Genomic DNA, 26,798 nt, shown 5'->3' on the forward strand with positions numbered 1-26,798 from the left:
CAAAATACTATGTTAGATAAGATCCGTTCATTCCATTGAAAGTAAACTCATTACGCTGCATCTCTCTTCGTCAGAAAAAAGGGCATGTGGGAGCCTATGGGCCCAGAGTTGTGCCAATTGAAGCTGGGTGAAGGATGAGTCGGGCGCGGCAGTGGACTTTGAAATATATTCCCCGAAGGAGAATGGTATTGTTCTCAGCTGCGATACGCATCAATTCCGAGATAACGAAATATATCGACCTTGGGAGGCTGGTTGCTCGGAATTCTCGCGGCGGAACGGATAACTGCTTTCTACAGCTATGACCTTTATCTGTTGGCTCGGTGGATGTCAGGAATATAGGGTGATGGCGCGGCGGTCTTCCAAACAGAGCAGCGCTTATCATTCACCCATACTGTTCCTATAATACACCCGTCGCTTTAGATACAACGGTCACCTCTGTGCCCGTAACGCGAAGATGAGCATCGTGGGTCTCCCCTTTCCTTCGTTTGAATGGATTAAACTCATTTTTTGCCGTGCAGAAATCTTCCAGCGACGAGAAGCTTTCTGAAAAGGCAGCCCACGTAGCTGTTGCTTCAGTTGAACATGGGGGTGCAGAGACGTCCCCCCTCAACCCACAAGAGGAAACTAGACTGCTGAGGAAGGTGAGAGAATATGTTCTTCAGCGGGGTTTTTGTAATTTAACCCTCAGTAGATCGACTCATTCTTGATACCCATGTTCGGTGTCTTGTATTTTGCGTGTTTCCTTGACCGTGGAAAGTTGGTATTTGTTCACTTCCTATCCTCTTGCACAGATTAAATCGTGCTCCTAGCATCGGTAATGCCAAAGTTGCGGGGATGGCGACAGACCTACACCTTGTCGGTAACCAGTACGGAGCGGCCGTTTCAGTGGTTGTACGTTTGATTCCTTCTAAATTTAAACTTTTGTATTGAATTTTTCCCCCTAGTACGCGTTCGTGCCTAACGTTCTAGTTCAACATCTTCCATCTGATGCTATTAAATTAACAGAACTTATGTCATCTTTGAACCCGTTTGTGCGTCGTCTGTCTGTTGAAGCGACATTTAATGCCCATTCATTCGCGCAGATGCTATTTTGCTCAAGCTTCTCACTCCTAAGATCGTTCTTTCGGTCTCTACTCTAATTTTCGGGGCGCTTACTATTGCTACACCATTTTCCGGCGCATATGGTCCGCTGGTAGCCATTCGGGTGCTCCTTGGTTGGTCTGAGGCCGGTGCGCAAGTTATTCTTGGTCTATGTTTCTCCACTTACGCTCTTGAAAATAGGTGTTTTCCCTTGTATCGCGACTTACCTTACGATGACCTACCGTCGTGAAGAGTTAGGAAGACGACTTTCCTACATTTTCCTGTGTTCCGCACTCTCAGGAGGTTTCGGTCAGTGAACCAAAATCCTCTGATTTTCGAACCTAAATGCTTCAAATGTGCAGGTGGACTTCTAGCGTACGGTTTAACGCACATATCCACAGATTCCTTGGCTGGGTGGCAATGGCTATACATTGTTGAAGGCCTCTTCACTGTCGCTCTTGCTCCCGTTGCCTTCTTTTGGATCCCAAATCGTATTGACCAGGCATGGTTTTTGAACAAGGGCGAGAAGGACATGTGTGCTGTTCGGTACGAAACGAACATGACGCATTACGACCCAGACGAGAAGTTTGATATACAAGTGGTTCTTCTTGCTTTCAAAGATTGGAGGACTTGGGCTAGCGGTGTAATCCAATTCGGTGCTGATGTCACACTTTATGCCATTTCTACATTCATGTAAGTGTTTGTTCCCTGGATAATCTACTCATACCTCTTCAGCTAACGCCCATCTTCAGGCCAGTCCTTATCAACGGCATGGGATACTCTTCTTACCATGCGCAGCTTCTCACTGTCCCCGTCTATGTTGTTGCTGCGCTATCATTCATGATCCAAGCCCAATTCTCTGACCGCCTCCTCCTTCGTGGACCATTTATCATTGGAAACTTCTTCATCCAGATCATTGGCTATATCATTCTGGCGACAGCGAAGCCTGTTGGAGCACGTTACTTCGGCGTCTACGTTGTTGCATTGGGTCTTTATACACCAACTGCACTCAACGTTGGATGGGTTGGTTTCGGCGTCGCTCAACCTAACATTTTCTGATTTCTTTCCTACTAGACGCAAAATAATTTTGGTCCTCATTATAAGCGAGCAGCCGGTGTTGGCCTTATGCAGTTTGTCGGCAAGTGAGTGTCTACAGCTTGAGTATGTGGTATCTTCACCTGCTGACTTAAAACAGTTCGGCCGGTGCTTGCATAGGTCAAATATTCGACACCCGTCTGCAACCTTATTACCATCGTTCATATTACATTTCCATTGCGCTTACGGCGTTCAGCATGATGGTAACGACATTTGTGGTATGTTCTTTGCCTTTGTGATGACAACAGCTTACTGTTGCGATAGATGTTCTATCTTCGGGAAGCTAACAAGAAGAAGGCTGAGGCGGTGGCTGCGGGCGTGCCAAACGAACCCCATCTTGGCGATAAGAATCCGCATTTCACCTTTGTTTTATAGTAATGATATTAATATGACGGCGTGGTATTCTCATTTTACACGATATATAGGAATTTTACTAGACATATTGTCTGTGGCGTAATGTGAAGCTATAGAGTTTTATTTTCAATCATCTGGTCACTTCGTCCTATAGAGCTATGCACACAATTATCGCTAGGTCTGTACCAGTTCTGAAAAAAGGAAGACTTTGTAGCATGGACGATTTCGAACGGAACAAAGTCGCGTAGCAGGTTTATGCTAATTTCGGTCCGTCATTCAAAAACTGCTTAGAAAAATGCATTAATTGTTCATCCCGTTGGGCTTGGACAGAGCACAGACAGCGAATCAATTGGGTATCAAGTTCAGAGTTTGGAAAACCGGTATGCGGTCCCAATAAGGAACACCGAGTAAGCCTTCAGTCTGGGACTCGGGGCGGGGTTTCGGTTACAGAAATTGGAACTCCGAATACATGCCGAACCTTATCCGAGGGTGTTTCTCATCCTGTCTATCGCTCTCGGCTAGCCAAAAAATGAGGAATACGCTCACAGTATTTTCTCCGAGGGTCTCTTGCTCTTTTAAATCGTTCAAGTGGATGTAGCATGTCTGAGCAGCATGCAACAAACCTTTTCGGAGCTTGTATGGATGACATTCGTGGAATAGAAACTGTAAATTCATAACCAACTACTTATCATTTGAGATAGATTGTTTTTTAATCCAGTGATTCCTCCAGCATTCGAAGATTCAAATATCCAAGCTAACCAGGTCGCTGTATGTTAACTGTCAGGGCTTGAATTTCGAGCGTTACCCCAAGGCTAGTCATAGCAATTTGCTTCGGCACGCCCTATCTCTAGAGCTTCGCGAATACTAACTTAGAATACTTTTCTGGAACACTCATCTCTCCGTTGTGTTTTCTCCCCTACAACCGTAGCAATGTCTGTGCCTGACCCCACAAATATGGCGGCGTTCCTGGACTTCTTCAAGAGTGACATGATGGACAATCCCCCTGCCCCCCGGAGCTTTCTGCGCATTCCTCAAGAGCTCACGCCAGAGTGGAAGATTTTTTTCGAAAAGCTCGCAGTATTCTGCGAGAATTCATGTGGTTCCGTCAACGATATCCCATACAATACCTACGAAAGAATTGCCTGGGAGAAAAGACAGTGGATTATGGAAGATGAGAACCTCGATGAATTCGATATGTGGCTGACTGCCACATTAACGCGAAAGAGAAGGCGAGTTCAGCTTCCCTTTCGTAAGAAACGATTCTCATAGATAGACAGGGGAATGAAGCACTTAGGAATGGCGAATCAGAGAAAGCCTTTGGGCTGTACATGATATCAGTGCGAATATTCCCGTGTCCGGACGCAATGAACAATCTGGCCGCCTGTGCATTAAAAGAGAACAGGTTGAATTTATACTACAATTTCGGGTAGCAAGTTCAGGTCAACTTCCAACAGATTTTCTATCGCGGAACAGCACACCACTATCGGGTATTTAACAACCCCTGTCGGGCGTGCAAAAGCACACTACGCAGAGCAAAGGCACGTTGTCATCTGGGAAATTTCAGAGAAGGGCTTGAAGGTAGGCGTTAACAACCGGTCCGAGTCAATGCCCAGCAACCCTACTCAGATGTCAATTTGGCCCTGGAACTACAACCTAACGACACAGCCATTCTGGCTCTGAAGGATGAGCTGACGCGGCTGTCGGATATTGTGGTGTCAGCTGCTAGTCTGCAGAGCTATTTGGATCAGCAGCCTCATCCACCAGCCAAAATCAGCTGGTCTGAAGGCCTCGATAAGCGCGGCTATCTGCTAGAAGGTTGCCAATATGACAAATTGCCTTTGAATTCTCCCTTGAGACGGGCCCCACCACCAATGTACTGAGTTTGAATTCCTTTATCTGTATCCATTCGTTGTACACTAGTAACGTAAGATAATTTAGTGAGCGGTATCTGATGCGCAAGTGATTATAGCGATGTGTAAGTCTAATCAACGCTTACAGTAGTGATAGTCATACAAGACTTTCAAGTCGAGGACGAGGACGACGACTCTTCGTCCTTTTTCAAGTCTAAAGCTGCCGCTTGCTGCATCCACATGCTGTAGTATAACCCACGTTTGCGTAGAAGCTCCTCGTGGGTGCCTTGTTCAGCAACTTCTCCGTTCTTGAGAACAATGATCAAGTCTATACTACGATCAGTCCACCGCATAGAAAAGGTAGCAAGAAAAGACGTACCCGCTTCAACAACGGTGCGCAGCCGATGTGCAATGAAAATACTAGTTCGTGTCTTCGTCAGCAGCGTATCGTTGATGCTTTTCATTAATTCATGTTCTGTATGAGCATCCAAAGCAGAAGTCTAGAGAGGTATCAGTAACGCCGTAAAGCAGGTATAAACCAGCGTACTGCTTCATCGAAGAAGAGAATCGGCGGATCTTTCAGCAAAACGCGAGCAACAGCCAGCCGCTGCTTCTCTCCACCACTGATCATCAGCCCGCGTTCCCCGACTTTGGTCTTCAAAGCATCCGGCAGTCGCATAATCGTGTCATAAACACTGGCTCTTTTTGTAGCTTCTATCACCTCGTCATCAGTTGCGCTCAATCGTCCGTATCTTACATTGTGCATGATGTCCGCGTGGAACAAAGGCGTATCTTGAGGGACGACACCAATACTCTGTCGGAGGCTTTCCATCTGGATATCATGGATGTTTTGATCATCAATGAAGATGCGACCTGAATCGGGATCATAGAAACGGAAAAGAAGTCGGAAGACCGTCGACTTTCCGCAACCTGATGGTCCTACTATGGCAACTTTCTTGCCTGGGGGGATAGTGAAAGACAAATTCCTGAATATAGGCCGATCAGGATGGTAACCAAAGTTCACATTCTCAAAGCGGATGGCACCCCCTCGAAAGTCTAGGGGCAGAGCACCAGGTACATCCTGTGTATGTGAAGACATCAAGAAATGTAAAAGTATGGGAGAGTATGACTACCAACCTCAAGCGGCGGATTTTGTTCGCGAAGCTTGAAAAGAATTTCCATGTCCAAAAGGTTTTGTCGCATCTCGCGATAGATAGACCCCAAGAAGTTGAGCGGGAAAGACAGTTGGAATATGAGCTGGTTTACCATGACCAGGTCTCCCACCGTCATTGTCCCTGAGCGTTAACGATGGATAAGCTTGAAATTCGTGCCCTTTTGGACTCACCATTTATAACTCCTTGAGCAGCCATAAACATGGTCATCGTAAGAGCGCTGGAGAAGATGACGTTCTGTCCAGAATTCAAGAAAGCCAACGAAGTGGTGATCTTAGTCGACAATTTCTCGTAGTCTTTCAAATGTCGATCGTACTGCGAGATTTCGTATTGTTCGTTGTTAAAATGCTGTCCTGAATAAGTGAGCAGATGTTCGTGCTGTTGGTGGAAATCAGAAACCTTGACAGCCTCAAAGTTGATTAGAGAATCAACAGCAGACGTGGCGGCAGCGTTGTCAGCTTTATTAGCCTCTCGCCGGAAGCGCGTTCTTCGTGTTAATTGAGAGACATCCATATTTACATGTGTAATAAATTCTTACCGCCAAGAGGTTGTTCGAACAGTAAACCATGTATATGCGGCTAAAGTTGCTAATGTGATCGCTGCAAAGTCCCAGCTGAACTTGTAAGTCTACTCTAGCATCAGCCTCCGTAGACTCGACGCATGCACAAGCAATGCTCACCAAAATACCGCACACGAGAGATATTTCCAATGCTGTAGGAATAATCCGAAAGAGTACTGCTTGTAATATAAATGCAATCCCTCTGCAGTCAATCAATTATAATATGTTCTTCGAAGAAAGAATGTACGGACTCACTTCGTACCACGATCAATAGCCCGTGTCAGACCACCAGTTTGACGAGACAGGTGAAATTGAAGATTCATGTTCAATAGCTGTCCAAATGTTTCGCGGGCCACCTTACGAATAGCTCGCTGACCGATATTGGCAAAAACAGCGTTTAGCGATTCTCCAAAAACTGTAGCTCCTATTCGTGCGGCACCATCTGAAGGAAATATCGGAAGCAACCTAGACAAAGGAGGCCGAGACGTACAGCCAAGAATCAGGGAACCTGCTACTGTCCAGACTGCGGCTGGCGCCGTGATGTCTACATTCAGGGAATCCACGACGCTCTTGAATATCAAGGGGACTTGCACGTTAAGTAGCTAGGAACTTTCCAGGATACAAGACATGCAGATATGTAACATGCACGTACCTTGCCTGAAATCAGCAGCCCAAAGCCTAGAACGACTGTGGCCCGTGTTTTCCAGTCATTTTTGGGCCACACATTCTCCATCAACCGCTTCACTATATTCCAATCGCTTTTGCGCTGCTCCGCTACCGTCACTTCACTATGGGAGCTGGGTACCGGTTTGGAAGTTGCGCTTTTCGGAGTTGGCGTAGGCTGGACATCGGCCTGGTGCTGAAGAGACCGCCATTGGGAAGTCGGACAATAGACACAGGCGATGCCCAGCGAATTTGACTTTCCTAGTGAAGACCTCCGGAGGCAAAGTCTCGCTTTCGGCAAAAAAACAGAAGGAGCCTGGACCCTAGAAGCGAATATCGTCACACGGGAAGTGTGAGTCCACATTTCGCGTTGGAGGGTCAGTGGCCCGACAAAGCCTCAAAAGATTATCTCGATATTCCGGGTTCAGCCGTTCGACGCGAACAAGATGACGGTAGGATGAGAGAAGATGCACGCGAAAGTCTCCGTCAGACTCGATGCTTGATTGCGCAATAGTTATCTTATCAGATAAAAGTTCTTAGTCATCATGATTTCATAAGCAATTCTGAATCTGCCACCGGAGAACATTTCCTATCTTAAGCCAAGTGCTTAGGTACAATGCAACAATCGAGCTCTATCAAGCCTCCTTTGCAGAGCGTTTGCTACCGTCTGCCGCGTACGTCATTCGGCACCGAGCGCTTCATCTTACACGCACCACCTGGTTAACGGAACCTATTCATTTTCCTTTCCTTTCAGGGGTATCTTCACGACGTTATCCCTTCATCTCACTGGTTAATCCCATTCGTATAGCCGGAGGAAATGAAGGACGACCGCCGGACTTCAATACGCCTCGCAGACTCTGTACCAGCATGATACCAGAGTTTATTTCCTTACTCCATTTGAGAGAACCTCGTGCAATTTCCTGGCTACCATCATGGAACCATCCGAGTCCTAACACGGTAAAGTCCAACACTTTCCCGAGAACGGCGACTAAAATGACAATTTTCTTTTCAAAAAGAACTAGTCACAGTCCATCCACGTCATCTCCGTCATTTGAGAGCGCGATGAAAATTTCGACGGCAGTGCTCAGAGAAAATGACAACAATAAAAGCCGACTCCGAAGCTGCGGGTTTCACCCAAATTTGCAATGCCTCTTTGATCAATAAGACGAAGAGGACAGCTCATGTATTCTCGAAGAGTTGTGGACTACTCTCTGTGGAAACCAACTACTTTTCAGCATTGAAGCATGGACCCACTGGGACCTACTACCACCGAGTTCGATCAAGGGCGTGCTTAGTATCCTGAAGGTTTTCTGCTAAATCACTGATCAGACGCGTCTAGGCCTTATGCCACGATGCTGACAGCGAGTCTGATAGAACCAGACGCGTCTCCCACGTGACACGATCGACAATAGATCTCCGGCCCGAACGAAAAGATCGGCTGACTCGCTAAAGAGCTCCGCCGGTCCCAACGAACGAGCGACCTCACCGATCATACCATTTGCTACGACCCGGAAACTCGACAGAGCTCTTGAGAGACGCACAGTCTGCAGTCCTCAATGAATATGCAAGTATCGTTCCTGTTTCACGGTCTGTCCCTGCATTGTGAATTAGCCTTTAGGTTGGCCCTGCTGCTCCCGACCATGTCACATATGTTCCACACTAATTGGGTTTGATATATATATCAAGGGATTCGTGGGAGGTGCAGATGATTGTCACAATAAGCTAGTCACAATTCACTCCGATTCGGAAGTAGTCCTGTCCCTAATCACAATATCAAGGTACGAATATAGTATATTCGTTGGAAACCCAAGGCTCACGCGTCTGCAGACTTTATTTAAGACAGGGGATGGATCCAAGCGCCTAGATAGAGGCAACCATGATCCCCCCTTTCGACGTGTGCTTCCCATCCTCTGACTCAGTCGTAACGGTTAAAGCCATTAATGTTGGTACTGACGCGACGCTCTCTCCCGCTTCTTTTTTCTTACAGCCTGTCCTCGATGGTTTCGAAGGCGCTTACGGCCCCATATACACCTTCCTGATTGAACACCCTGTTAGAGGGAGAGTCATGTTCGATCTCGGGATTCGTAAAGACCAGGAAAACCTCTCTCCAGCTGTACAGGGGCTGTTGGAGATTTGGGACTCGATGGGCCCGTATTCCTTAGTCGTGGATGGTGATGTCGCTGGAAAACTAACCGCTGGTGGTGTTGACCTTGAAACCATTAAAGCTGTCATTTGGAGGTAAGCGGCATCCACTTTATTTTCGCAGTCAAGGCAGGACTCGCTAATCACGATTTAATGTAGTCACTCCCATTTAGATCATACCGGTAGGTTGGCTAATAATGCGATCGTGCCTTATACTTATGTCTTCGGTCATCAGGTGATATGGCGACTTTCCCCCCAACGACGGAGCTTCTTGTTGGTCAAGGGACTGACTTACGAACATATCCCGAATTCCCAGACGCGACGCTCGTGGAAAGTGATCTTGCGTGCGTTGCATATCACCATTACGTGAATCAATCAAGATATCTCATCTCATTAACAGGGGCCGCAAAGTTACAGAGATCTCCTTTGAGGATACCACCCTTCGCATTGCCGACCTAGCTGCCGTGGACTACTTTGGTGACGGTAGCTTCTATATTTTAGACACACCCGGGGTTCGTATCATCGAATATTTGGATGATTTTCACCGGAACTGACATCATCTGCAGCACCATCCGGGCCATATATCCGGTCTTGCACGAGTAACTTCGACAACATTCATCCTGCTCGGAGGCGACTGCTGCCATCATCCAGGTCAACTCAGGCCGACTGCGACCCTCCATGCCCGCTGCCCTTGTCCCGGACACGTCATCGACTCTGCCAAATTATCCGTTTGCCCAAAACAGTTCTCGTCATCTTCGGATGCGCAATTTGATCTCTTATCACGCACCAGTCCTATGTTAGGCGTACCCTCGGGATTATCGGTGTATGCTGACCCCGAGACCGCCACCACCACAATTGAGAAACTGCTCAAGCTAGATGCACATCCCGATGTTTTATTCCTGATTGCTCACGATAGTTCCGTTCCCGGGAAGATAGACGAATTCCCCAAGAGTCTAAACGACTGGAAAGAAAGGGGATGGAAGCAGGAGCTGACATGGGCATTTCTGAAAGAAGAAAGCCGGGCATTTAGATTCGGTACCGTAAAGATTTAAAAACATTGATTGATGTGTTACATGATATCCGTTTCCATGATGTTAGTGGTACATAAGTAATTGTACAAACATGCGAAAAACCAGAACTACAGAACGACCATACATAACGTGAGTACAAGAGCAATTCGTACTAACAGCCCGTAAGATTTCACGCCCAACAATCATTATCCAGCCACCACCTCTTCTCAGCTCCATTTACGCTCCACTCCGCTACGCTTTCTGTCGTGGCAACGTAGATATAAGCACCAGAAGGGTCAAAACACGTTCCGGCAATATCCAAGTGGTTATCCTCGTCCTGAGTGGGTGTTACCGGGGGCCTTTCATTGTGCGCACGTCGCTGTCGGGATGAGATCGTTCTTGGTGTATCTACAGGAGAAAACGAAGGATATCGAGATGGCGCACTAATGTGGACAGACGGCGAGGGTGAGGAGGAGCGTGAAGGAGTATGAGATGGGATACAGTCAGACTCCAACTCATCTACTTCCATGTCATCATCTCCACCCTGATTATCATTCCCGGCTCCATAATAGAAATCCACAGGATCTCGTGAATCCTCGCTAGTATGTCTTGAACGTATCCCGTGTCGACCCAAAAGCGTTTGGACATCGTTCTCTACTTGCCTATCGCCCAACGGCGGTATGACAACAAGATCGTCTTCTTCATTGTTATCCACAGCTTCCAGAGCCGAATTCAAGTCTGTGGATGTCGGGCGTCGTGATCGTCTACGCGACTGCGACGTCGAAGGGGACATGGATGGGATGCGGAATGTATCTTCAAGTGCCATGAACATGAAAGAGGACGGCGGTGGTGGCGGTTCGAAAACTTCGTAGCTCGCGACAGGTGGTGTGAGACTCCTTGCAGGGCGGGAAACTGGTTGCATTCGTGGCGATCGTTGGCGGGGGCGATTCGCATCATGAGGACGTGAAGATGATTGAACTGCTGGTGATGGAAAACCAGGGACATGAATTATTTCTTCCGTCTCAAATGTACGGGCATCAACAACGTGGAGTAGTGAAGTGTGCTGGAAAATGTGGAGATCAGAGCTTTGTCACAATGTGTCTGTGAAACGCACCTCGGTGAACGTCATGAGCTCTTTACCCTGCCCATTCCTTCCCCCATGTCCAAACTTGACGTTCCGAACGCTCCATCCGGGCGCTTTACAGCTGCCGCGTGTCCACTCCCACGGGTCGTCTGACAGCCAGCCAGTTGCTCCCCCACAGCCCAGTGGTACGCGATTTTTGTCGGTGTAGAACGTCTTTAGCGGTTTAGTGCTTCGAACATCCCAGACTGCGACAACACCCTCTTGAGATGCTACAGCATACTTGGTGCCATCTGAAGAAAAGGAGGTTGAGAATGATGCGACCAATGCGGTTGATGCATATGGGAGCGGCGAGGCCTCGGGCGGAGGAAGGGGAAGGGTTGCGATTGGCTGTATGTTGATCCGTGATCCACCCGTCAGTCGGTGCAAAAAGACCTTGGATGTGTCTCCGACAGAGAGAAGCGTTCTTCCATCAGGCGATATAGACGCTAGATTACCAAATATCAATTGGAATCTGCACGGCAGGGATATATCGAAGCGCACAGTGGTTGATAGGAACACTGAGTCGAAGACAGCCAACTTCTTGCAACTTGGTGCGATACCGTGTCCGGATAGGAACATCGAAGAACCTAACGGTCCCGTCGTTGTTGCTGATTGCGACGCGGGGTTCGATACTGCTTTCATGAGACTGAGTCATGCTTAAGGAAGTTAGAAATACGGAGTTGTTAATAGATCCATAGAGCCTGTCCTCGAAATGCCATTGCAGCTTGGCTCGACGATGTGAGGAAGAGGAAGGTTTGTATGTGGAGAAATGTATCTCGGCCTCTTGACCACCGGCAGCCAGGAGAACTTCATTGGTGTTTGGAATTTGCATAGAAGTGAGAGTATTCGGTGTGAACGGAAGCTGTACTAGATTGCGTGGCACCTTGAAGAGCATGAATGACAAGGTTGGCGGCGTTGAAGGCAATTACGCACCGAATCCGGGACAATCATGTTCTGTTCAACGATAGCATTTTGCTTTACATAGTTGAGAACGCCACGGTCCTTTGGACACACGACAAGGTCACGCAATTGGCTGAGACTGGGTCAGAGACAGTAATGAAGCTTTTGGCACTTGCACCCACACATGCCCAATCCAGACGTCCGCGGACGCGATGTTAGTCGGCGTCGACGATGTCAGCAGCGGCAGGCCTCTCGCCATTGCAAGAGACGGTGAAGATAGTGTAGAAGGAAGATGGAAGTCGGGGGCAAAGACTGCTCTGATGGTCCGTGTCAGTGGGTCGTCCTACTAGTAGTAACTTGGCAAATCGCCGAGAGTCCGGCACACACGTGCCCGAATTCACATGACGTCATCCACCCGGGGTCTCTAAATATAAATTCACCGCGGCGCGTCGCGACATCGTCGTGCCGCTGAGGAAACTTTCTCGCTGTCTGCACGCAGATACGAGGCATCGAATAAATGTATGGCTCGAAACACGTTTTTATCGTCGGTTCCGCTACCTAAAACCGGTAAACCCCACAAATCTTTGCGGGGAATCATTTCACATGGCACCATCTATCGACGCGATCTGGCCAAGTACCGTTCAGTGGTGAATCTGATCCGCGCAAAATGCCGATTTTGTAGGGAACTAAAGCGGTGGTAAGCACCTTTCTGTCAGTCGCGGTAAATAGAACACTGCATGCTCGAGACAAAAATGCGCAGTAGCCGAGGGTATTCAAACCACGGGGAGCGTCAGCTAATCCCAGATGCCAGAGACATTTCGGAACTAGAATCCTCGATGAACCGATATTAGCGGCTTCTGCCATATCAACAAGCTCGAGGCCTTCAGAACTTGGACCCGTTTTCCTTCGTACGCCGCAGTGATTGCATGCTTCGTAGCATTGTTTCTATTACCGCTATCCATACACCTTTCGTACATACCAGTCCTTGTGTTCTTCTTTGTCCCGTCGCTTATATTAATCATCACCATTTACTTGCTTGGAAATCCACTCTCGAATGAATGTACTGCTCATCTTGGTCTGTTTCAAGAGTTCGTGATCTTCGTGATCAAGCATGGATGATGTCGGGGAGATAACATCGATAACGAAGATCTCCAGTGCGGGAAGAGATTGGCTTGCACGATGAGAGGTGACTAGACATGGATCAGCTACATCTGACTCCAAGAGTAGGGCACTTACTAGCTTTCGCACCGCTCATTGTCTCGGCACTGACTACCAACGCTTGTATATTTGGATCCCAGCCGGTTGGACCATACACATCGCTGATGACAACGATGTCGTAAACAAGACCAGGCTTAAAGAGGGTCAGGAACTTCCGGACACGGTCTTTACGCGTTTGTATGTCTTCCAAGACGTGTTTATATGCTTTATTCTTGAGCAATTCGTCACCTGTGACACCCACGATGAGTTTCTCGCTGGATATCCATGCCCCCATGCTCAATAGGATCTTGTGCCCTGCGTGCAGGTGATCAAAGGTGCCACCAAGTGCGGTAACAGGGTACATAGGTGGATAGGACACATTCTGCGTTGCGGGTGGTAATGGCTGATGATGGAGCTCGGCCTCCGTGTCAGGAGCAACATAATGTTGTGGTACAGGCGATGATAACAGCGGCGCGAGTGCATCTGTTCGCCGAGTAAGCGAATAGGATGCCAAGCTAAAGGAATAACATACATACCTCCCTGCACCCGAAATACTACATCTGTCTCCACTGCAAATTCCGGTATGCCCTCGTTTACCCCCTTGAGCAATATATCGACTTCCAACAGCACTTTGTTCAGCTCCTGGGCGACCTTGGTTGCCTGAACGTACGTGAAGGTCAAAAGCCGTTGAACATCATCCCATCGCTCGGTGTATGAGAAGGGTGGCTCTGTAACGTCATCGCTAGGCGCGGTAAAGAGAGGAGAATACAGAGCGATGGTGAGTCGCTTCTGGGCGCTGGTTGCGGCAGCGATGATAACAGGTGAGAGAAAATGAGGCGTCGACAGGTCGGGAAGAGAGGCTAGGAGGAGAACACTGGGCGCCGTGGAGGCCATCGTCGAGGCAGACAAGCTGGAGTGATGCCTTAGAGCAAAGCGGTGACGTGATCGTGGATCATTGCTTTATCTAGCCGCTCATTCTACGCCGTCTTTCCTCGACAACGAAAGGAAAAATGAAAGAGAACACTTTCCATGCCGGAAAAGAGGATGACAGGGAGAGACTAGAGGTGCAATCAAACAAAAATCGACTCTTTGCTTTCATGGGCTCCGTGAACGAGTGAACAGTCATAAGATGGTAAAGTAGAGCTTTACTGGCCACATTAGTGGTACATAATACGCTATACTTCGTTGAGTGCAACATGAGAAGAAAAATAGACAAGAAATTATGATTCACGAATCGCGCCCCACGTGGAAGTGAGCATCTGTATCGTACCGCCACCCAATCGCCCTTTCTGGTTAACATTGACAACGATGAGTAGAGATAGCTCCTCCCAAATTCCTCTTTTCTCAAGGTCGACTGCTGCAAAGCGGGACTCGCTGACCGCAGAACTAGAGCGAGGTTCGTCGAGCCCAGCACTCTCTTCCGAATTTCAGGCTTACCTCTTTCAAAGACCCTCGCCTTTCCACGGCTCGCCGTCAACAGCGCTCCCAAGCTTTCTCTTCCACTATGGCACATGCATCTCTCGAAAGACAGCTCGCTACTCTTCAGACTACAAAGACGGAGCTCGAGACCAAGCTGAGGGAGCGGGACTTGACGGTGGAGAGACTTGAAAGGGACCGCAGGTGGTTTTCTGACAGGGAAACAGAGGAGCGCGAGGAGAAGGAACGTGAAAGGGCAGAGAGGGAAGAAGAAAAGGTATATTTTGCAGGTCAATGTCGTGTTCATTCTAATCAGGCATAGAAAAAAACCGACGCTGAATTGCGCTCTTTAAGAGAAAATTTAACGGCACTACGAGAGGAATATGAAGATCTTCATGACTCCCATTCTACACTGTCAAGGTCAACTTCGCAGACAAGCGCTACCCAAGAATCCAAGATCGCTACTTTGACACGACAAGTTCAGCTTCTAGAGGAAGAACTCACGCAGACAAAGGAGCTTGCAGAAGACCGTTTGCGTTCCATGCATGACCTGCAGGAATCAATCAATAATTTAGAAGAACCGCCACGACGGGAGGATAATGAAGACATGACAATTATTCGAGAAGAATTGCGTCGGCAGGCCACTTATCTTCGTCAATTAGAGTCTGAAAATGCAGAGTTACGCGTTTTGAAGGCGCGGAGTCAAAGCATCGAAGTCTTGAAGGAGGAGAAGCGTGGTTTGGAGCGAAAGCTGCGGGGTATGGATGACCTGCGACGTCAAGTCGTGGAGTTGGAGGCCCAAGTGGAAGCGGGAAGACAGGAAAGACAAGAGTGGTATGTCTTCATATGTTTCTCAACTCCTTCCTCATCGTGCTCCTTAGGGCAAACAAGTCACTGGACGTGGAGGCTCAGTCACCCTCACGAACGCCTATCAGTGTCACTCAAAGTTTGTCGGAACTTCGTTTAACTCACGCTAAACTACTGGAAGAGAGTGGCGCTACAAATGCATTGTTAAGAGCGAGGGAGGCTGAGCTTGACGAAGTACGGGAAAGTGAGGGAGAGTTAAAAGAGCGTATCAAGGTTCTGGAAGCAGATGCGAGCGGCCTAAAGGAGAATCTTGAACGGGAACGAAGGCGAGTGGAGTTGGCTGAGAGGGAGGTCGACTTCTCAAAAGCGATGGTGGTGAGGTTCACTTCCTTTCAAAGTCTGCAGCCAGCCTCACGTTATATCAGGCTAGTTTCACGGCGGAGGAGACTATGAAAGAAGGCCCTGCGACCATCGATGAAGCCCAGATGCAGCGGTTACAGCACGCCGAAGCTCTCCTTGAGGAGTATAAGGGCGTCAATGACAAATTAACCCTAGAGTTGGAAGCCCTCACAGCGTCTCGTGGCTCTGTTGTAGGAACGGATCTACTCCAGGCGGAGAAGACGCAGAGACTTCAAATTCAAGAAGGTGCTTCTGTACCTCATATCTAACAAGCACATATTGATTCCCCATGTAGCTCTCGCTCAATACAAGGAGGAAAACAAGAACCACCTTAACAAGATCGACGAGCTCGAGCAACAGCTATTTGACCTCGGAGGGGAGGTCGCTGGTGGACGACACGTTCCTCCAGGAGTGCGAATTCTGCAACTGAAAGAGAATCCACTACAAGATTGGGTGGATTTACGGCAAAGTGCAATGGATCGATTGAAGGGAGAGAATGAGGCGCTTATCAAGCGATTAAAGGAGCTAGAAGAAAGCGGCAGTAGAGGCGTGGCGACCTCTGCACAACCTGGGGAAGAACTGGTTCCCAGAGAGAGCTGGGAGCTTGTTAGTAAAGAAAAGGCAGATTTGGAGGAGCTCGTGGAACGGAAGGAGAAGAGGCTTCTGAGATTGCAACAAGTACGCCACTTTGTGTTCTATTGTGGTTTTCTTTTCGTCTAACAATTGCGTAGATATTCCAGTCAAAGTCTGCCGAGTTCCGAGAGGCCATCGCGTCAATTCTGGGCGTGAAGCTAGCCTTCTACCCAAATGGTCAAGTCAGGGTCACGTCGCTATACGATTTAAACGCAAGTTTCGTTTTCTCGCCCGAAAAAGGCGCCAGTGGTGTGAACATGCAACTCGTAGCTCAAGGCGAGGGTGCACCGGAAGAGATACAGAGTTCGATGCAATATTGGGTCGGAACAGAGCAGTGTATCCCGGGATTCATGGCAACTGTGACCCTGGAGTGCTACGAAACATGGAAGAAGGAGAACAGTGGAAATACGACGATGTGAGGACGGGACTTGGCAGGCGGCGGATACAGTTATGTGTGTAAGATAGAAAGGCGAGTAAGTTAAACCCTGTTTGGTGTCATCACGTTTCTGAGCGCTGTGTCGTGCAGGGACATTATTTATCGGGACTAATGACAACCAAGATGTTCACAGAGGCGCATGGACGAATGGTTTGCAACAATGTCCAACCAGGCAAAACGGAGAACATTTATATCTCGACATAAGCTACGGTCAACACATCATATAACAAGTATCGCTTTCATCACATCCATGCACTTCCTTCTTTATCTTTCTTGATAACATCAAAGCTATGGGTAAGGTGTCAATTTATCAGGTTTTACGTCTCTAACAGCCCTCGATCTAGTCGGTTGTAATCTTCTTGTCTCTCTTGAATCCAAAGCTATAAAAGACGAGGGGGGCTCACCGACTTTCTAAGCATGGGTTACGATCTCGTCGAAGCCGAGTTCCCTCAATATAGCACTTCCAACCTGACTTGGGTCATTTTTGACGCGTTCGCTGAAGAACGGATTGATGATGCACACCGGTGCCGGAAGATCACAGAGGCACTCGCTGCCAATCCGGAAGCCTCGTTGAAAGAAGCTCCTTGGTTAGTCCGGATCAACATGCTCGCAAGTGAGGTAGAGAATGGCGTGGAGAAGGTCCGGGATGGCTTGAGATGTCTTTCGAGGACGAGACCGAGCTCGACGTGGTCAGGAACTTGGTTGTAAGCGTGCCTGTTCAGTCTTACAATGAACTCTTGTATATTTGCTTGTACCTTAGAACGCCCTCACCCTCATTGGCAAAGAACTTAGATGAGCGGATGCAATACTGGTATGTGTTCGAATCCCCGGGATCCGATTTGTTTGGTACGACGGTTTTTCTCCTGTCGGATGAAGGAAAGCAAGCGCATATTGAACGTAAGTTCGTTGCCGCGATGATGCAAACGCCGATGAATACTTCATCAGATATAGTCAAGGCGCAGGTGCTGGCAGCAAAGATCGCGGAAAGCACCGAAACTGTGCCGTTCTTATACAAACTGTCAATTCATGAGTTGTCTAACGAATCTGTAATCCTGGAACCTGTCGTGCAATTCATCTGTGGCCGCGCAGAACCCTACAATAACAGAAGTCTGATGCAAAACTTCACGGCCCACCATCTTACGTTCCCCGCATTCCATTGAAAATTTACTAGTGCAAAAGTATACAATCCAATCTTTTACTATCACCCTGCAGATTGTATTAATCACGTCTGGATGGTAAACTAAGCGCAACCATATCTGATGATCGACGTTTCTGTAAACATTCTACTCATCTCTTGATATTCCTTCAGACGCCTGTCAATTCGGTTAGATATTCTGGGTTATGATCAGTGAGAGTATGTAAAGTCGGTGTGAATAGCCGGCTAATACCTCTGGTCAATTCGAATGCAGCAAAGGTAGCCGCTGCCGCCGGAATGCTGGAGAAAGAAGACGATCTTTGAGGTTTTGCATCCATAGAAAAGACAGATACCTTCTACCTTCTCAGTACTGAGACGCAAGCAATGTCAGAAGATGAGCACATGTCAATACAACTATAACCTTACTGGAGGGCGTGAGTCCACGGAATAAACCAGGGCTGTAATATTCCAGTACAAATGAAGAACTGACAACCACGATAGCGACAGATGGTTCTTACAGGCCAGACTCCGCAAGTATGGCTCTACCCTCATGCGCAATATACTGTACTGGTGTCCCTGACGGCGGCGTAGGCCTCAGTTGTACACGGGATTTGATGACATCTAATTGTGAATGAACGTAAATTTCGATCTGATCTGACTTGCACCTACCGAGTGGGTAACAAGCCAGCCAATAAGAGATCTACAATGTCTAAACGTGAGGCTACAAGGACAAAGATAACCTCACTTACGCCTCCGGTTGACCCACTGGCCAGCAATGCCCATACAGGTAAATCTCTACCGTAAGCGGATGTAAATTTCCTCTTCGAAAATTCATACGCTAGGAAAACGAAGATGAGGAGGCAGCAAGTGAGTTAACAAGAAAGGTACCAGTGTAGAATCTAAACCGAAGTTAATAAATTGTCTAGAGATAACCAGAGACCAAACGAACCCAGCGTATGCCGGTATCTCTCGAGCCACGGTTATCCAGTAACCACGCATGATACCCTTCCTGAAACCCCATTGCGACCACTGGTCACTGACAACTCTTCTTAAGCGCCTGTCAGTTGTGCTACCATACTGGCCCTGCATGAGAACCTTGAACATTTCCACTACGATATGTTAGCAGATTTGAGGCAGATGTAGCCAATGCATACCTGGACTTGCTAATATGGCATTAGCAGCTCCAGCCATACTCCCTGCCAGAGCAATCTGAGGTAGACTTAGTTGAGGATAGGGTGAGATTATCCGACGCGATACGCCGTAAGAGGCGAATAGAAGCGAATTGACTCCAGCGATACCGAACAGAGGACTAGCCATACCTAGAGACATGTTAGATAAAGAAACAATTGGCTATGCTCTCTGCTGGCCTTTGTAGAGCGCGAAAAAGCCCTCCTTTCGTACAGTCTGTATGAGAATATCCATGGGCCCTTTCTGCAGGGTATCTGTAAGATTTTGCGCGTCGTCTCAGAGGACAGATACGCACAAACATCGCTTCTGTTCATTCACTTCATCATGAGTGATCCTTGCCGCAAATGTAAGATGGAACTGAACTGGGAGCTATCTGTGCACGCGTCTTGACGGTGTCGAGGGGCTGACCGACGATGACTTGGGCAGCACCTGCAACGCTTCCGGCGAGCAGTTCATTGATTGTTGATAGTGATGAAGACGAGCTCATCGTGGTGGTCAATGGCGAAGAGAGAGCAGCACATTGAGAATGGGAGCTTGAATCAGAAATGATATCGCGTCATTGTCGCATAATAAGTAATCACTTGTATAGGAAGGTACTTCTCACGGCCTACTTTTGTCTTGTTTCTTCGTAGTAATATTTCGTTGAATATGGTAACGAGAATAGTCTAACATCCAGTCTATCGATTCTTTGCATATTTTCGGGTCAAGTCATCTCAGAAAGCTCTTTCACACCCTCATCGGCCAACAGTAGTCTGTAGTCGAGCATCTGTGGACATGTCCTCCGTGCGTCGCTTCCAGGATCGTGAAGAGAAATTTTGCCAAGGTACTGCTGATAGCTGACGTCCTTCAGCGAGTGAAAAATGTGAGCATTGGGGCACAGGTACGCCTATCAAAGCTTAAGATAGACGAGTGAGACTCACTTGAGTCAAAGGGTATCGCCTTTGAACAATTATAAGGAGCTCGACCGATGACTGGAGTATGGAGCACATGTAGACGGCATCGATATATGCTCACATCGCAGCCTGTTCTCGCCTTTCCAAGCTCCCCGATCAGAATTTGGCCGACGAATCGTTTCCAAGTTTACTGTCTGCAAATATTCGAGTTCTGAATGCGGGATGAGGCCAGCTGGTGCCGTACCGTCACTAGGAAACTCCTATGCGGGAGAAGATGTGGCAATGGCACTCCTACATTTTTCAACATACCCTGTGACTAAGATACGATTGGGGGCAGCCAGTATCGTGACCAAGTATATTTCTTATCAGACTTCGACGTCTTTGTATCTGTCAGGCGACGCCCAATTCGCACCCGTTCATGTTCTCATGCTTATCTTTCATCAGCTCCACTTTAAGCCTATTCATCAAGAAGACGGAGAGTGGAGATAAGTCTTCGGCTCTGTGAAAGGTGCGCTATCCTATTTAGAAGACGGGAGCTTCCCACCCAAGTCTTGGACTCTGTTGCGATGGGCTACTCTCTCTTGCTAGCGTCCCTTACATCCGGTATCTTACTGTTCTGCTACTTGTTCTATCTCTTGCGTAACCGTCGGCGTGCAACTTTCCCTCCCGGCCCCAAAGGACTTCCGCTCATAGGGAACCTCTGGGACGTGCCTTCAGAGTACCCATGGATCACCTATGCTCAATGGACCTCTATCTACGGCGACGTCCTCTATCTAGATACTCCTGGAAATCCGACCGTTGTACTCAACTCTGCCCAAGCAGCGGAGGATCTACTCGAAAAACGATCCGGGAATTATTCGGATAGACCAGGTGCGGCTGGTTAAGACTACTTACAATAATATCTCAGAGGCTAGAGCTTGCAATGTAACGCAGATTTCACCATGATACACTTAGTGGGATGGGGGATAGACATGGGTTTTATGAGATATTCTGACTGGTGGAGGTTAGCATAACCATGTTCTCTGTTCTATCCTCTAACTTTACAATTTCCTTCCTTCCTCATAGAATGCATCGGCGCATATTTCACCAATACTTCCAGCCCCGTGCAATTCCTGCATATTATCCTGTGCAAATGAGATCGTCTGCGGTCTTGCTGCAACAGCTGCTTAAATCTCCGGACCCATTTGCTCTCCATGTTCGCCAGTAAGCTGTATATATACCAACAGCAGTTCTTCAAAGCTCACGGTTTCCTAGTCATGCCGGTTCAATCATCGTGAAACTCGTTTACGGCTATGATGTAGACGCAAATGGTGATAAATTTGTGGAGTTGATGGATCGGGCAGCGGAAAGCGCTCGGGTCACTGGGAACGTAGGGTCTTTTCTTGTTGACTACTTCCCTAAATTGAAATACCTTCCCCGTGAGTTTATGCTTCGTTAATTGTCAGACTCAGACTGAAGGCATCCGAAGGATGGTTACCCGGTACAAGCTTCTTAGGTCTTGCGGAGGCCTGGAGAAAGGATGTCGAGGACATGAAAAACAGACCATTTGAATACGCTTCGGAGTCAGTGGTATGTCCTCACATCCTCATTGATTGATACCAGTCACATTGACTATGTATTACAAGGCTAACGGCCCTGCGTCGTCTTCATTCGTCTCCGAAAATCTAGAAAAGATGAAACAGATAATCGTGTCGGAGGATGAGACACACGTCGAAGTAATCAGGAATACAGCTGCAGTAGCCTTTGCTGGTACATTGCTATCAATGTTTTTTTTGCTGAACATCTAATCTTATGTCTTGCCTAGCGGGTGCCGACACTGTAGGTCTTTGCCTTTGTGCATCATCCAAGTTACTTATCGTTATTAAGACGGTGGCAACTCTACTTTCCATAATACTCGCATTCCTTCTTTACCCGGAGGTACAAGTGAAAGCCCAAGCCGAGCTGGACGCAGTGGTTGGTTCTACCCGGTTGCCGAACTTCGACGACAGACCCCAGCTGCCCTATATCGAAGCTATCCTGTTGGAAGCGCTGAGATGGAATCCTGTTACTCCGATGGGTATACGGTTCCAGATACACCAATATTACACTATTTCATGGCTTTTGATTTAGGTATTGCCCATCGTAGTGTGAAGGAGGATATTTACAAAGGATATTATATCCCTGCGGGTATGCACCAAGTACATTTTATTGAAGTTTATGCTCATCCTCTCTGCAGGCGCGACTGTCATTGCTAACGCTTGGTAAATATCAATGTCTAGATTATCTCCTAGCCCCATCTTGACGCTCGATGTAGGGCTATACTCCACGACGAAAAAGACTATCCCAACCCAATGGTTTTCGATCCCGACCGATTCATACCCAGGGACGGGAAAAAACTTCAACCGTACCCCGCAGCCGCGTTTGGTTTTGGAAGACGGTGCGCGTAATGGACTTCGTCCAGCTCCCATGTTAACCTTTCCTCAGTATATGTCCTGGCCGTTATTTCGCATTGGATACCGCATGGATCACTATCGCGTCAATGGCATCGACGTTGTCGTTTTCCAAGGCCGTAGATTCTGAGGGTCGCGTTGTTGAACCTAGCGCTACCTTTAGAGATGCCTTTCAGAGGTAGATCTTTTCACGCGATGTACTACGGCGTCTTTTGATTGCCATCTATAGCTCTCCAGTGCCTTTTAAATGTACGATCAAGGCGCGCTCAGCTGAGGCCCAGGCGGTGATAAATTCGGGTGGATTGTAGAATTCGGGGCACCCGCTGAATTATCTCTACTCATAACTTTCCGTGCCAATTAAGACGCATTCAAGCAAAGCAACGGCAGGTCTAAAACAGTTGTAATAGTTTTGGAACAGTAACTTGCTTCGAGTAATGCAAGTTGGTTGAGAGTGGAACTCCCATGTGGAAGGGTTTTTGAGATTCAGAGGTTGCCCGGGCCGAGGCATCCGGAAAGCTACTTCGCACCGTCATCGGCAACAGCGCCTGTAGTTGTTTGCCCACTATTATTATCAGTGTCTGTCATTATGCCTTCTGCGTGTCGCATTCCACAATCATGAAGAAAGATTCCGCCAAGATAGGGTCACAGCTGGCAGCTGATTTCCTTTGATGAAGAGTGAAAAATTATGAACATTAGGGCAAAGTACGTCTTTCAAAGCTTAGTAATAGATGGTCGAAGCTCATTTGGGATAAAGGGTACTTACGGTCTTTCAACTACGAGCAAAGATATGCCAGGAGCTGGGACTGAGGACTAAGGTAAAGAAGACATGTTGGATAACGCAATGCATCCGACATCGATATGTACTAACATGACGACCTATTCTCCACTTTCAAGGTCTCCGATCAGGATTCGGTCGACGAGGAAACAGATTGCTTGTAACCGTGTACTTTCTGCGAATATTTTCGAGGTTCTGAACGCGAGATGAAACCAGCTGATGCTGAACTGTTACTGGGCGCTCTCTCCCATGACACTTTAACGGGCGTTCAACATTCTATAGCGGGTCAACATGTGGCAACCTCATTCCAATTTTCTTCCGATATGGTGCCTGTGGCTGCAATACACTTGGTACCAGCTATGGTTCTCATTGCGTCTACCACACTCTGCAGTAAACCAGGACATCTTTTTAGTCAATTTTGGTGAATCGGCTTATATCGTCTCTCCTGATCAGACTTCGACACCTTTATTTATGTGAGGCAGCATCCCATTGCATACATGTTCATACCTGTTTGTTCTCATGCTTATCTATCACCTGCTCTCCTTTGAACCCATTTTTAGAGAAGACAGGGAGTACCGAGGAGATAAGGATTCCATGTCTTTGGCCCAGTGAAAAGCGTACTCTTAAAAGATGGGAGCACCGGAGAGGCGAGTCAGCTTAGTCAGCTTCGTCATTTTGGCAATGGACCCTTCTCTCCTACCAGTGTCTCTCTCGTTTGGCATCTTTTTGTTATGTTGCTGGTTCTACCTTTCACGTAACCGTCGACGTGTACCTCTTCCTCCTGGTCCCAGGGGTTTTCCGCTCGTAGGTAGCCTCTGGAATGCCCCGGTGGAGTACCCATGGGTCACCTATGCTCAATGGACAGCCACCTACGGCGACGTTTTGTACTTGGATATTCCCGGAAATCCAACCGTTGTAATCAACTCCGCCCAGGCAGCAGTGAATCTACTGGAAAAGCGTTCCGGGAATTACTCCGATAGACCAGGTATGGTTGGTGGATACTATGGCATCTTATAGTCGTCAATGCTATGCAGATTTCACTATGATACAGTTGGCAGGATGGGATTTCAACCTGGGTTTTATGAGATACTCTGAACAATGGAGGTTCACCCTTCCACCATGTTTGTTGTTGGATACTGACTGATTTCTCTTTCTAGAATGCATAGGCGGATGTTTCACCAATACTTTCAGCTGCGTGCTGTTCCCGAATACTATCCTGCGCAAATGAAAGCGACATCGGTCTTGCTACAACAGATGTTTTTTTTCACCATGTTCGCCAGTAAGTATACCAGCTTCAGCATGTTCTTGAAGGTTTATGGTCTGCTGTATCCTTCTAGTTATTCCGGTTCAGTCATCATGAAAACCGTCTATGGATATGATGTTAACGCAGATGACGATAAATTTGTAGAGTTGGCGGATCGTGCGCAAGAAAGTGTTCGCGTTACTGGGAACATGGGGACCTTTATTGTTGATTACATCTCCTGTTTAAAATACTTTCCACGTGAGTTTGTACTTCTGTAACTGTCAGGCTCACATTGAAGGCATCCGAAGGATGGTTTCCTGGTGCAAGCTTCCTGGGTCTTGCGGACACCTGGAGAAAGGATGTCGAGGACATGAAAAACAGACCATTTGAATACACTTCGGAGGCACTGATATGTCCTCAACTTCCTTCCTTCCTCACATACTCAATAACATACCGGTCACATTGACTATACATTACCTCGCCCCAAAGGCTACCGGCCTTGCGTCATCTTCATTTGTCTCCGAGAATCTAGCAAAGGTGAAACAGATCAACGTGTCGAAGGATGAGAAATACATTTGTTGGGATTTTGCCGGAAAGTTCTAGAAGGAGCAATCCGGCATCATGCCGAGAGTAGCTGAGTAAGCACGAGACTAGTAGAACAGTGTAGTACATTCTAGATTACATCGCGAAGTAGTATAAATACAGGCTCTGTAGGAGCCAGAGAATAATAAGTTCATATCAACTGGCCTTACCAGCCAGGAGTCTACCACACCGAGGATTCCAACAACATTGAAGTCATCCGAAATACAGCTGCGGTAGCCTTTTCTGGTACATTATGTTTGGTGTGACTTCGCTGAACGTTTGATCTTATGTCTTGGTTAGCGGGCACTGAAACTGTAGGGATTTTCCCTTGTGCATCGTTTCAAGTCTCTTATCATTACACAGATTCTGTCGGTCGTCCTTTCCACAATACTTGTTTTTCTTCTTCATCCGGAGATACAAACGAAGGTCCAAGCCGAGCTAGATGCTGTTGTTGGATACACTAGACTCCCAAATTTCGAAGACCGGCTACAGCTGCCCTATATCGAAGCCATTCTGTTGGAAGCGCTGAGATGGAATCCTGTTCTTCCACTGGGTATGCATTTTCAGGCATGGATGTTACATCAGTTCATGGCTTTCGATCTAGGTGTTGCTCATCGTAGTCTCAAAGATGATGTTTACAGAGGTTACTACATCCCTGCGGGTATGTACCCAGTGCATTTGGTTGAAGTTTACGCTCATCCCCTCTGTAGGCGCGACTGTCATTGTAATACTTGGTAAATATAAATGTTAGATTATCTCGAGTCGCCCCATCTTGACGCTCAATGTAGGGCCATACTGCATGATGAGAGAGACTATCCCAACCCAATGGTTTTCGATCCCGACCGATTTATGCCCGGGGACGGGAAACAACTTCAACCTAACCCTACAGCCGCTTTTGGTTTTAGAAGACGGTGCGTGTGATGTCCAGCTTCTGTGTTGAATCTATTGATATTTCCTCAGGATATGTCCTGGCCGTTATTTCGCGCATGGATCGCCATCGCGTCAATGGCATCGACGTTGTCATTTTCCAAGGCCGTAGATTCTGAAGGCAGCGTTATTGAACCTAGCGCTACCTTTACAGATGGCCTCCTGAGGTAGGTCTTTCTGCCCTAGATGTGCAACGGTGTCTTGATTGCTCCCTATAGCTTTCCCGCGCCTTTTAAATGCACGATCAAGGCGCGCTCAGCTGAGGCCCAAGCGGTGATAAATTCGGGCGGATTGTAAAAACTTGGAACAATCACTTAATGCTCGAGTATTATACGAAAAGGGCTCGATTCAGAGACAGGTCCGTCGGGCTATTTGATGGGAACACTGCGGTCTAAACTAGCTCGGGAATCTGAAAGATTTGGTCAAACCTGGTATTGTATCTGATATCCGGTCGTATTGTAAAACGCAAATCAAGTAAACGGCGAGAATATGTCGTGGCTGTCGAGGGTGAAGAATCGGTTTGGAACTCCGACATCGAAACCTTCGTCTTCCCCTGGCCGGCGGCAATGAGTCAGTGAAGATCTCCAACATGGTTGCCACCTTTAAAAGTGCGCATCACCATCATCATCACTGTGATACGGTAGAATCTTACTCGAATTTTTGAACAATATAAAAAAGCGGAGGTTTTGGCATCTGTCACTTCTTGATCAATACCATGGTTCTGAGCGTCCGTGTCTTCCGTTCGCGATGCACCCGATGGTGTTGCGAAGACGCGCTAATGGCACAAATA

General features: G+C 47.6%; 11 protein-coding genes across 11 annotated transcripts; 7 read left to right on the top strand and 4 right to left on the bottom strand.

The window, feature by feature from the left end:
- Positions 1–17: 17 nt before the first annotated feature.
- Positions 18–2,910, top strand: EV420DRAFT_1495232 (major facilitator superfamily domain-containing protein). The gene is made up of 14 exons (XM_060470836.1): positions 18–463; positions 519–641; positions 692–756; positions 810–891; positions 945–949; positions 1,006–1,031; positions 1,083–1,229; positions 1,282–1,389; positions 1,443–1,773; positions 1,833–2,103; positions 2,155–2,222; positions 2,276–2,393; positions 2,440–2,814; positions 2,871–2,910. The coding sequence occupies exons 1-13, from the start codon at positions 455–457 to the stop codon at positions 2,548–2,550; spliced, it is 1,464 nt and encodes a 487-aa protein (XP_060339345.1). The 5' UTR covers positions 18–454; the 3' UTR covers positions 2,551–2,814; positions 2,871–2,910.
- A 549-nt stretch (positions 2,911–3,459) lies between these two features.
- On the top strand, positions 3,460–4,409 carry EV420DRAFT_1472761 (uncharacterized protein; the record flags this gene model as incomplete). Its single annotated transcript, XM_060469082.1, has 4 exons — positions 3,460–3,778; positions 3,799–3,931; positions 3,960–4,107; positions 4,143–4,409. The coding sequence occupies 4 exons, from the start codon at positions 3,460–3,462 to the stop codon at positions 4,407–4,409; spliced, it is 867 nt and encodes a 288-aa protein (XP_060339346.1).
- EV420DRAFT_41558 (iron-sulfur clusters transporter ATM1) lies at positions 4,309–7,268 on the bottom strand. The gene is made up of 10 exons (XM_060482022.1): positions 6,763–7,268; positions 6,366–6,712; positions 6,231–6,312; positions 6,090–6,178; positions 5,951–6,038; positions 5,725–5,899; positions 5,517–5,674; positions 4,927–5,460; positions 4,759–4,879; positions 4,309–4,707 (listed from the first exon to the last, which is right to left on the bottom strand). The coding sequence occupies exons 1-10, from the start codon at positions 7,135–7,137 to the stop codon at positions 4,550–4,552; spliced, it is 2,127 nt and encodes a 708-aa protein (XP_060339347.1). The 5' UTR covers positions 7,138–7,268; the 3' UTR covers positions 4,309–4,549.
- A 1,381-nt stretch (positions 7,269–8,649) lies between these two features.
- EV420DRAFT_1633974 (beta-lactamase-like protein) lies at positions 8,650–9,967 on the top strand (the record flags this gene model as incomplete). The annotated part of the gene is made up of 5 exons (XM_060476260.1): positions 8,650–9,011; positions 9,075–9,097; positions 9,151–9,259; positions 9,316–9,427; positions 9,482–9,967. The coding sequence occupies 5 exons, from the start codon at positions 8,650–8,652 to the stop codon at positions 9,965–9,967; spliced, it is 1,092 nt and encodes a 363-aa protein (XP_060339348.1).
- On the bottom strand, positions 9,962–12,286 carry EV420DRAFT_1495245 (uncharacterized protein). Its single transcript, XM_060470837.1, has 5 exons — positions 12,131–12,286; positions 11,982–12,081; positions 11,550–11,931; positions 11,040–11,494; positions 9,962–10,988 (listed from the first exon to the last, which is right to left on the bottom strand). The coding sequence occupies exons 1-5, from the start codon at positions 12,205–12,207 to the stop codon at positions 10,116–10,118; spliced, it is 1,887 nt and encodes a 628-aa protein (XP_060339349.1). The 5' UTR covers positions 12,208–12,286; the 3' UTR covers positions 9,962–10,115.
- A 519-nt stretch (positions 12,287–12,805) lies between these two features.
- EV420DRAFT_41672 (uncharacterized protein) lies at positions 12,806–14,387 on the bottom strand. Its single transcript, XM_060482029.1, has 3 exons — positions 13,682–14,387; positions 13,185–13,628; positions 12,806–13,138 (listed from the first exon to the last, which is right to left on the bottom strand). The coding sequence occupies exons 1-3, from the start codon at positions 14,037–14,039 to the stop codon at positions 12,963–12,965; spliced, it is 978 nt and encodes a 325-aa protein (XP_060339350.1). The 5' UTR covers positions 14,040–14,387; the 3' UTR covers positions 12,806–12,962.
- A 16-nt stretch (positions 14,388–14,403) lies between these two features.
- Positions 14,404–17,040, top strand: EV420DRAFT_41902 (spindle assembly checkpoint component Mad1). Its single transcript, XM_060482034.1, has 8 exons — positions 14,404–14,541; positions 14,594–14,838; positions 14,884–15,395; positions 15,443–15,743; positions 15,794–16,013; positions 16,063–16,445; positions 16,499–16,869; positions 16,927–17,040. Exons 1-7 carry the CDS (start codon positions 14,454–14,456, stop codon positions 16,817–16,819), a joined length of 2,070 nt encoding a protein of 689 aa, XP_060339351.1. The 5' UTR covers positions 14,404–14,453; the 3' UTR covers positions 16,820–16,869; positions 16,927–17,040.
- EV420DRAFT_41922 (uncharacterized protein) lies at positions 17,039–18,069 on the top strand. Its single transcript, XM_060482035.1, has 3 exons — positions 17,039–17,130; positions 17,181–17,540; positions 17,597–18,069. The coding sequence occupies exons 2-3, from the start codon at positions 17,254–17,256 to the stop codon at positions 17,994–17,996; spliced, it is 687 nt and encodes a 228-aa protein (XP_060339352.1). The 5' UTR covers positions 17,039–17,130; positions 17,181–17,253; the 3' UTR covers positions 17,997–18,069.
- A 72-nt stretch (positions 18,070–18,141) lies between these two features.
- Positions 18,142–19,646, bottom strand: EV420DRAFT_1616133 (mitochondrial carrier; the record flags this gene model as incomplete). The annotated part of the gene is made up of 9 exons (XM_060475092.1): positions 18,142–18,170; positions 18,225–18,289; positions 18,490–18,592; positions 18,641–18,671; positions 18,721–18,790; positions 18,921–19,080; positions 19,126–19,290; positions 19,339–19,402; positions 19,518–19,646. 9 exons carry the CDS (start codon positions 19,644–19,646, stop codon positions 18,142–18,144), a joined length of 816 nt encoding a protein of 271 aa, XP_060339353.1.
- A 972-nt stretch (positions 19,647–20,618) lies between these two features.
- Positions 20,619–23,160, top strand: EV420DRAFT_1660304 (cytochrome P450; the record flags this gene model as incomplete). Its single annotated transcript, XM_060478905.1, has 13 exons — positions 20,619–20,922; positions 20,986–21,055; positions 21,118–21,255; positions 21,307–21,470; positions 21,521–21,621; positions 21,678–21,801; positions 21,857–21,870; positions 21,919–22,108; positions 22,162–22,218; positions 22,268–22,292; positions 22,346–22,468; positions 22,516–22,659; positions 22,711–23,160. 13 exons carry the CDS (start codon positions 20,619–20,621, stop codon positions 22,787–22,789), a joined length of 1,533 nt encoding a protein of 510 aa, XP_060339354.1. The 3' UTR covers positions 22,790–23,160.
- A 777-nt stretch (positions 23,161–23,937) lies between these two features.
- On the top strand, positions 23,938–26,305 carry EV420DRAFT_1616135 (cytochrome P450; the record flags this gene model as incomplete). Its single annotated transcript, XM_060475093.1, has 10 exons — positions 23,938–24,241; positions 24,291–24,360; positions 24,414–24,512; positions 24,594–24,690; positions 24,798–24,860; positions 25,445–25,634; positions 25,686–25,742; positions 25,833–25,996; positions 26,042–26,175; positions 26,227–26,305. 10 exons carry the CDS (start codon positions 23,938–23,940, stop codon positions 26,303–26,305), a joined length of 1,257 nt encoding a protein of 418 aa, XP_060339355.1.
- Between the last annotated feature and the right edge of the window lie 493 nt (positions 26,306–26,798).

This window comes from Desarmillaria tabescens, assembly GCF_030435595.1.
Source record: "Desarmillaria tabescens strain CCBAS 213 chromosome Unknown EV420scaffold_1, whole genome shotgun sequence".
NCBI lineage: Eukaryota > Fungi > Basidiomycota > Agaricomycetes > Agaricales > Physalacriaceae > Desarmillaria > Desarmillaria tabescens.

What these genes read in the sequence shown, in the direction of transcription:
- EV420DRAFT_1495232 (XM_060470836.1), top strand. An exon ending in AAACTAGACTGCTGAGGAAG is followed by an intron (nt 642 to 691) that starts GTGAGAGAATAT and finishes AACCCTCAGTAG; the next exon opens with ATCGACTCATTCTTGATACC. An exon ending in TGATGGTAACGACATTTGTG is followed by an intron (nt 2,394 to 2,439) that starts GTATGTTCTTTG and finishes CTGTTGCGATAG; the next exon opens with ATGTTCTATCTTCGGGAAGC.
- EV420DRAFT_41558 (XM_060482022.1), bottom strand. Translation starts at nt 7,137, where the DNA reads ATGTGGACTCACACTTCCCGTGTGACGATATTCGCTTCTAGGGTCCAG. An exon ending in TGCTCAAGGAGTTATAAATG is followed by an intron (nt 5,675 to 5,724) that starts GTGAGTCCAAAA and finishes GTTAACGCTCAG; the next exon opens with GGACAATGACGGTGGGAGAC. An exon ending in GCGCACCGTTGTTGAAGCGG is followed by an intron (nt 4,708 to 4,758) that starts GTACGTCTTTTC and finishes ATCGTAGTATAG; the next exon opens with ACTTGATCATTGTTCTCAAG.
- EV420DRAFT_1495245 (XM_060470837.1), bottom strand. Translation starts at nt 12,207, where the DNA reads ATGGCGAGAGGCCTGCCGCTGCTGACATCGTCGACGCCGACTAACATC. An exon ending in CAGTGTTCCTATCAACCACT is followed by an intron (nt 11,495 to 11,549) that starts GTGCGCTTCGAT and finishes TTGGTAATCTAG; the next exon opens with CGTCTATATCGCCTGATGGA. An exon ending in AGCTCATGACGTTCACCGAG is followed by an intron (nt 10,989 to 11,039) that starts GTGCGTTTCACA and finishes CACATTTTCCAG; the next exon opens with CACACTTCACTACTCCACGT.
- EV420DRAFT_41672 (XM_060482029.1), bottom strand. Translation starts at nt 14,039, where the DNA reads ATGGCCTCCACGGCGCCCAGTGTTCTCCTCCTAGCCTCTCTTCCCGAC. An exon ending in AGTATTTCGGGTGCAGGGAG is followed by an intron (nt 13,629 to 13,681) that starts GTATGTATGTTA and finishes CTCGGCGAACAG; the next exon opens with ATGCACTCGCGCCGCTGTTA. An exon ending in AATGAGCGGTGCGAAAGCTA is followed by an intron (nt 13,139 to 13,184) that starts GTAAGTGCCCTA and finishes ATCCATGTCTAG; the next exon opens with TCACCTCTCATCGTGCAAGC.
- EV420DRAFT_41902 (XM_060482034.1), top strand. Translation starts at nt 14,454, where the DNA reads ATGAGTAGAGATAGCTCCTCCCAAATTCCTCTTTTCTCAAGGTCGACT. An exon ending in CAGAGAGGGAAGAAGAAAAG is followed by an intron (nt 14,839 to 14,883) that starts GTATATTTTGCA and finishes AATCAGGCATAG; the next exon opens with AAAAAAACCGACGCTGAATT. An exon ending in GGCTTCTGAGATTGCAACAA is followed by an intron (nt 16,446 to 16,498) that starts GTACGCCACTTT and finishes ACAATTGCGTAG; the next exon opens with ATATTCCAGTCAAAGTCTGC.
- EV420DRAFT_41922 (XM_060482035.1), top strand. Translation starts at nt 17,254, where the DNA reads ATGGGTTACGATCTCGTCGAAGCCGAGTTCCCTCAATATAGCACTTCC. An exon ending in ACGTGGTCAGGAACTTGGTT is followed by an intron (nt 17,541 to 17,596) that starts GTAAGCGTGCCT and finishes CTTGTACCTTAG; the next exon opens with AACGCCCTCACCCTCATTGG.